The sequence below is a fragment of the Manihot esculenta genome, chromosome 18 (assembly GCF_001659605.2).
Source record: "Manihot esculenta cultivar AM560-2 chromosome 18, M.esculenta_v8, whole genome shotgun sequence".
Classification (NCBI taxonomy): Eukaryota; Viridiplantae; Streptophyta; class Magnoliopsida; order Malpighiales; family Euphorbiaceae; genus Manihot; species Manihot esculenta.
This window is the reverse complement of record NC_035178.2, coordinates 2,777,828-2,785,627: the sequence shown is the minus strand read 5'-3', so window position 1 is coordinate 2,785,627 and position 7,800 is coordinate 2,777,828. Positions and strand designations below refer to the sequence as shown.

The window sequence follows — 7,800 nt, the reverse complement described above, 5'->3', positions numbered from 1 at the left end:
AAAGAGCTCGGGGCACAAAAGTAAAGAAAGCAAAATCCCGAACTCCCGAGCTCGTAGCACAAGCAGCATCACAGGCTATAGGCATAAAAGCCTAAGCAAAGAACAAAAATCTGAGATCCTGAACTCACAGTACGGACGGACTCACAACAAGTAATGACTAAACAGAATAAAGCTAAGTATGGAAGAAATAGCGGAGAGCCGAGCTCCCTATATGAAAAAGTCCACAAATGCAGAATGCACAAAAGGATAGACGAAAGCAAAGGGTAGTGCTCCGAGCTCGGATCAGCTCGCAGTGAATAAAAAACTTAAACAAAATAATCTAAGTATAAATGAGGCACAGGCCAAGGCGAAAGATCATTTATCATCAATACACATCTCCAGATCGCCATACATTCAAACATCAAAGAAAATAGACAAAGAAATAAAAAGGCAAGGAAATGACATTTTGACAAGAGCTGTTCTAGGGCAGCGCAGTCATAATGGAGATTTACCCCCTCATCACTCATGGAATAACTGTTGATGAGGTAAAGGGGCAATTGATGACCGTTGGGCCTCATCCACCCTGGGCAAGGTCAAGCCCAAGTGAACTAACTGGCCCAAAACCCACAAAACCCCTTAGGCTGACCAACTCAGCATCTCAGGCCTCGACCTAGACACACCGGGCTGGATAGGTTACCCGTGAGCCCAAATTCAGCAGGAAGAAGTCCAGCCCAGTGATTTGACGTGAGGGAGAGGAGCTGGTCCAATCACTTTGCAACCCTGACCGCGCGCACCGGGAGAATTAAATGGCTGCCTGGCATGGAGAGGGGGTCTGACACGTCCGTACGTACGGGCCTGAGTGACATAGACAGATAGCACAATAGAAGGGAGGGGGAGACGTCACGGGCAAGTAAAAAGGAGAGGGGATCTTCTTTTGATGGGGCCTTCTTCTTCCTTCTTGGGGAGGAGCTCCAAAATTCTATTTTTCTCTCCAATCCTTATCTATCCATACTATACCAGTTCATGAACCTGACTTGTACGTCGGAGGGTCTTCACCGAATACATCCTCAGTAGACTCCTGACCATCTTTTCTTATTTTGCATATTCTTTTTCATCAAATCGAGTATTGAGGGACCCATATAATAGAGAAAGAAGAAAACCAGATTTATCAAGTGGAGTAAGAGAAAAATCATATTCATCATATATAATGCAAAAGTCACGTTCTTAAGTTTCTGCCATATTACTTATATATATAAATATTTCAATCATGGATTCAATATCATCAAAGTCACGCTCTTAATTTTTTTTATTGTATCATTTGTCTCTTTTTTATGTCTTTTCTTTTTGAATTTTTCACAATATATATAATATTTTTCACTTATTCAACCCACTCAAAAGCATTAATGAATTTATTACCCCATAATTTATCTTCACATTTTTTATTTTTACTACCAATTTTTCATTCCATTAAAGTCTAAAAGAATAAAATTAATACTAAAAGCCCAATTCAACTACTAGTAAAGCTAACGTTTCTCCCTGTTCCACCGCCATTGCACCCTATTTTATTATATATAATAAACCTCATTCTCGTCAGATTTCAAGCCCCTCCCTAGCTCCTATCATTTTATAAATGGTCCCATTTTGTGTTTAACGCAAAACATCCTTCCAATTTTTGAAGCTAGCCAAATGGAGTCTCTTTCTCCCTTCTCTGCAACTGTTATGGTCACCATACTCTCCTTTATAACTTGGTTCATATACTCTTCATTCAGGACTTCAAGAAAGGCATGCAAGAAGAGAGCACTGCCAGAACCCGCTGGTGCTTGGCCTGTTATTGGCCACCTTCGTCTCCTAGCAGGCTCACAGCCTCCTCACGTAATCCTGGGAAAACTAGCTGACAAGTACGGCCCCATATTCACCATCAAGCTTGGTGTCCATCGAGCAGTGATCGTAAGTGATTGGAAGATTGCTAAGGAGTGCTTCACTTCCAATGACAAAGCTTTTGCTAATCGTCCAAAGGGGCTTGCTATGGAAATTTTAGGCTATGACTACTCCATGATTGGGTTCAGTCCTTATGGCGAATACTGGCGCCAAATTCGTAAGATAGTTACTCTTGAACTTCTGTCCAATCATCGGCTTGAGATGCTGAAGCATGTGAGGGATGCTGAAGTCAAGGCTGCCATAAAAGGGCTATACCAGGAATGGATCAAGAACAAAAGTAACAACGATAAGCTTAAGATAGAGATGAAGAGATGGTTCTGGGACATAACTTTAAATGTAATACTTAAGATTATTGTAGGGAAGCGATATGTGGAGTATGCAAATGTTGGTGAGGGTCAAGAGAGTGATGCGTGGAGAGAAGCTATGAGGGAATTTATGGAATTGTCGGGAGTATTTGCAGTATCAGATGCGTTGCCATATTTAAGGTGGTTGGATTTAGGGGGAGTGGAAAGGAAGATGAAGAAAGTCTTCAAACAACTGGACCCTGTTATTGAAGAATGGTTAGAAGAACGTAAGCAGAAGAAAGGAGCTAGCGTAACAAAGGGTGAGGAAGATTTCATGGAGGCTCTGTTGTCCATACTGAATGATTCAAAAGAGCTTTCCAATCGAGATGTTGATACCATCAACAAAGCTACGTGCCTGGTACGCCTCTATGTGACTCTTAATATACCATTATTATCGCCGCTTGTCGATTCTGACTACTAGTTTGTTCAAAATTATTCATTTGTTGACAAACTTATTAAGAAATGTTTTTTTTTTCTTTTTATAAATAGTTAAAACCATTAAACTCTTGAACAAAATAATTCAAAATTTTCATTCATTTCAATATTTTATTAATTTATCTGATATTGTTGTATTTTCCTCTTTCGATTTATACTTTCAAAAAAAAAAAACAAAAAAACACAAGATTATTGCCAAGTGACATAAAAAATAAAGCCAGAAATAATTTTTTAAAACGATAAAAAGACTGAAATATTTACATTATTTTTATCAATTAGATTAATTAACAAAATTGAAATTAACTTAAAATTTGAGAATTAAGTTTATGGAAATAAAAGTTTGGATAAAAGTAAAATGTTTAGTTTGAATGTTTTAATAATTTATTATTTGGCTTGCATGCACATTGTCATAGATCACCATTAACGCATTTAAATATTAATTAATCAATAAAAAAGACAAAGAGTAAATAACCTAAATTTTAGGTTAGGTGAACTCTTGAAATTTATCTAAAATTGACACTTAAAATAATATATTTATCCTGATATTATTTGCTTAAATTTACGCAGGCTCTCATTTTAGCAGCCTCGGACACCACAACAATTACAATGACTTGGACTTTGTCGTTACTACTAAATAATCGTGATGTCCTAAAGAAGGCTCAAAATGAAATAGACATCCTTGTTGGTCGACAAAGGCAAGTGAAGGAGTCAGACACCCAGAGTTTGATTTACCTTCAAGCTATTATCAAAGAAACCTTCAGACTATATCCTGCTGTGCCACTACTGGTGCCCCATGAATCCATGGAAGAAACTGTTATTAATGGCTACCATATTCAACCAAAAACTCGCCTATTCATAAATGCTTCGAAAATTCATAAAGACCCAAGTGTGTGGCAGGATCCTGAGAAATTTCAGCCAGAGAGGTTTCTAACTACTCATAAGGACGTTGATTTCAAGGGCCAAAACTTCGAGTTGATACCCTTTGGCAGTGGAAGAAGAATTTGCCCTGGAATCTCATTTGCTCTTCAAGTTTTGAACCTAACGCTGGCTAGTTTTCTGCATGCATTTGAAGTAGAAACTTTATCAGAGAGTCCTATTGATATGAGTGAATCAGCTGGATTGACCAACTCCAAGGCCACCCCAGTGGAAGTTTTTGTTACTCCACGCCTTCCTGCCTATTTGTATTAGAAGAAATTTTATAATAGAATTGTTATATGTATGTCCACTCTAAGGAATACTAAGTACTGTAATAACTACTACTACGTACCTAAGTGATACTGTAATAACATTTTTCCCTTGGAGAAATGTTGCATCATGTAATAAAACATTGCATGTATCTGCTGTGGACAAACTATACATGCTTTATATTTACCCTATAATAACATGTCTTCCTAGTTAGTTACTTTTTCTATTAGGCTTGTTTGACAGAGAAAAAAGAAAGGGACGCAGGCAGGGATGGAGCTAAGGTTTGGTAAAGAGGGACTATGGACTCTCTTTAAAAGTTTTAATTAATTGAGATAATTATTTTTTAATAATAAAAATAGCATATAAAATTAAATTACATAATAAATAAATTAATAAGTTTTATATGATTGAAATAATTTGTTGAATTATCTAAATTTAGAGAAATAAATTTTAAATTTTTATAAATAAAAGTATTTTATGAGTAATATTTTATTAATTAATGAGTTTTATGGACTATTTAAATTTAAAATATAATTTAATTCTAAAAAATATAAATTTAATGAGTAATAAAATTAATACTAAAAGCCCAATTCAACTACTAGTAAAGCTAATGTTTCTCCCTGTTCCACCGCCATTGCACCTATTTTATAATATATAATAAACCTCATTCCCGTCAGATTTCAAGCCCCTCCCTAGCTCCTATCATTTTATAAATGGTCCCATTTTGTGTTTAACTCTAAACATCCTTCCAATTTTTGAAGCTAGCCAAATGGAGTCTCTTTATCCCTTCTCTGCAACTGTTATGGTCACCATACTCTCCTTTATAACTTGGTTCATATACTCTTCATTCAGGACTTCAAGAAAGGCATGCAAGAAGAGAGCACTGCCAGAACCCGCTGGTGCTTGGCCTGTTATTGGCCACCTTCGTCTCCTAGCAGGCTCACAGCCTCCTCACGTAATCCTGGGAAAACTAGCTGACAAGTACGGCCCCATATTCACCATCAAGCTTGGTGTCCATCGAGCAGTGATCGTAAGTGATTGGAAGATTGCTAAGGAGTGTTTCACTTCCAATGACAAAGCTTTTGCTAATCGTCCAAAGGGGCTTGCTATGGAAATTTTAGGCTATGACTACTCCATGATTGCGTTCAGTCCTTATGGCGAATACTGGCGCCAAATTCGTAAGATAGTTACTCTTGAACTTCTGTCCAATCATCGGCTTGAGATGCTGAAGCATCTGAGGGATGCTGAAGTCAAGGCTGCCATAAAAGGGCTATACCAGGAATGGATCAAGAACAAAAGTAACAACGATAAGCTTAAGATAGAGATGAAGAGATGGTTGTGGGACATAACTTTAAATGTAATACTTAAGATTATTGTAGGGAAGCGATATGTGGAGTATGCAAATGTTGGTGAGGGTCAAGAGAGTGATGCGTGGAGAGAAGCTATGAGGGAATTTATGGAATTGTCAGGAGTATTTGCAGTATCAGATGCGTTGCCATATTTAAGGTGGTTGGATTTAGGGGGAGTGGAAAGGAAGATGAAGAAAGTCTTGAAACAACTGGACCCTGTTATTGAAGAATGGTTAGAAGAACGTAAGCAGAAGAAAGGAGCTAGCGTAACAAAGGGTGAGGAAGATTTCATGGAGGCTCTGTTGTCCATACTGAATGATTCAAAAGAGCTTTCCAATCGAGATGTTGATACCATCAACAAAGCTACGTGCCTGGTACGCCTCTATGTGTCTCTTAGTATACCATTATTATCGCCGCTGGTGGATTCTGACTTTTAAGGGGAAAAAATATATATCTTATGAACTACTGTTTTGTTCAAAATTATTCATTTGTTGACAAACTTATTAAGAATTTGTTTTTTTAATATACACTCTCTCTATTAAATAAATTTTTACAACTTCATAAAAATTATTTTACGATTTCTTTTTATCTCTCTTATTATTATCACACTTTTCTAATAGTAAATTAATAGAAAAAACTATTGAGATATGATTAATTAGGAGATAAATGATAATTTAGTCAAAATAAGAGATATGTTTATAAAAAGTATAATTAAGTAAATTTTAGGGTTTAACAAGCATTAAATTTTCTTTTTTTTTTTTAAGTCATAACAAGCATTAAATTTAAAACTGAAATTCAACCAATTGATGAAATATAATCAGTAGATATTTTAGGTGAAGGTTTAAAAGTTAATTTATATATTCAATCTTCTTAAATCCATTCAATCATGAGTAAATGAATGAGATGATAAATTTTCAAATTTGATAGTGGTACAAATCTTCTTAATAAAAGTTAAAAGGCAAATTTATTATTCAGCCTTTTTATGTTTTTTTTGAATAATTATAAAAAAAAGTTAAATTTTTTTTTTTTAAACTGAGAATTGAGAACTGAAGTAGAACTTGAGATATCTCATATTTACTAAGATGCACTTAACACCAAGTTAAGCATGTAAGTGCAAAAATTCAAAATTTTTATATTTAATTAGTATTAATTTGAAAATTTTTATCATAAAATTTGTTATATTATTCTGAATTTTAGATTTTTATCGATTAGATTAATTAATAAAATTAAAATTAACATAAAAATTAAGTTGATGGCAATAAAAGTTTGGATAAAAATAAAATGTTTGGTTTGAATGTTTTAATAATTTATTATTTGGCTTGCATGCACATTGTCATAGATCACCATTAACGCATTTAAATATTAATTAATCAATCAAAAAGACAAAGAGTAAGTAACCTAAATTTTAGGTTAGGTGAACTCTTGAAGTTTATCTAAAATTGACACTTAAAATTACATATTTATCCTGATTTTATTTGCTTAAATCGACGCAGTCTCTCATTTTAGCTGCCTCGGACACCACAACAATTACAATGACTTGGGCTTTGTCGTTACTACTAAATAATCGTGATGTCCTCAAGAAGGCTCAAAATGAAATAGACGTCCATGTTGGTCGACAAAGGCAAGTGAAGGAATCAGACACCCAGAGTTTGATTTACCTTCAAGCTATTATCAAAGAAACCTTCAGACTATATCCTGCTGTGCCACTACTGGTGCCCCATGAATCCATGGAAGAAACTGTTATTAATGGCTACCATATTCAACCAAAAACTCGCCTATTCATAAATGCTTCGAAAATTCATAAAGACCCAAGTGTGTGGCAGGATCCTGAGAAATTTCAGCCAGAGAGGTTTCTAACTACTCATAAGGACGTTGATTTCAAGGGCCAAAACTTCGAGTTGATACCCTTTGGCAGTGGAAGAAGAATTTGCCCTGGAATCTCATTTGCTCTTCAAGTTTTGAACCTAACGCTGGCTAGTTTTCTGCATGCATTTGAAGTCGAAACTTTATCAGAGAGTCCTATTGATATGAGTGAATCAGCTGGATTGACCAACTCCAAGGCCACCCCAGTGGAAGTTTTTGTTACTCCACGCCTTCCTGCCTATTTGTATTAGAAGAAATTTTATAATAGAATTGTTATATGTATGTCTACTCTAATGAATACTAAGTACTGTAATAACTACTACTACGTACCTAAGTGATACTGTAATAACATTTTTCCCTTGGAGAAATGTTGCATCATGTAATAAAACATTGCATGTATCTGCTGTGGACAAACTATACATGCTTTATATTTACCCTATAATAACATGTCTTCCTAGTTAGTTACTTTTTCTATTAGGCTTGTTTGACAGAGAAAAAAGAAAGGGACGCAGGCAGGGATGGAGCTAAGGTTTGGTAAAGAGGGACTATGGACTCTCTTTAAAAGTTTTAATTAATTGAGATAATTATTTTTTAATAATAAAAATAGCATATAAAATTAAATTACATAATAAATAAATTAATAAGTTTTATATAATTGAAATAATTTGTTGAATTATCTAAATTTAGAGAAATAAATTTTAAATTTT

At 34.9% G+C, this 7,800-nt stretch overlaps 2 protein-coding genes across 2 annotated transcripts; both read left to right on the top strand.

The window, feature by feature from the left end:
* Positions 1 to 1,563: 1,563 nt before the first annotated feature.
* Positions 1,564 to 4,105, top strand: LOC110606822 (cytochrome P450 CYP82D47). The gene is made up of 2 exons (XM_021745810.2): positions 1,564 to 2,619; positions 3,264 to 4,105. The coding sequence occupies exons 1-2, from the start codon at positions 1,666 to 1,668 to the stop codon at positions 3,882 to 3,884; spliced, it is 1,575 nt and encodes a 524-aa protein (XP_021601502.2). The 5' UTR covers positions 1,564 to 1,665; the 3' UTR covers positions 3,885 to 4,105.
* Positions 4,106 to 4,452: 347 nt separating this feature from the next.
* Positions 4,453 to 7,565, top strand: LOC110606073 (cytochrome P450 CYP82D47). The gene is made up of 2 exons (XM_021744817.2): positions 4,453 to 5,604; positions 6,724 to 7,565. The coding sequence occupies exons 1-2, from the start codon at positions 4,651 to 4,653 to the stop codon at positions 7,342 to 7,344; spliced, it is 1,575 nt and encodes a 524-aa protein (XP_021600509.2). The 5' UTR covers positions 4,453 to 4,650; the 3' UTR covers positions 7,345 to 7,565.
* Positions 7,566 to 7,800: the final 235 nt, after the last annotated feature.

What these genes read in the sequence shown, in the direction of transcription:
- LOC110606073 (XM_021744817.2), top strand. Translation starts at nt 4,651, where the DNA reads ATGGAGTCTCTTTATCCCTTCTCTGCAACTGTTATGGTCACCATACTC. An exon ending in TCAACAAAGCTACGTGCCTG is followed by an intron (nt 5,605 to 6,723) that starts GTACGCCTCTAT and finishes AAATCGACGCAG; the next exon opens with TCTCTCATTTTAGCTGCCTC.
- LOC110606822 (XM_021745810.2), top strand. Translation starts at nt 1,666, where the DNA reads ATGGAGTCTCTTTCTCCCTTCTCTGCAACTGTTATGGTCACCATACTC. An exon ending in TCAACAAAGCTACGTGCCTG is followed by an intron (nt 2,620 to 3,263) that starts GTACGCCTCTAT and finishes AAATTTACGCAG; the next exon opens with GCTCTCATTTTAGCAGCCTC.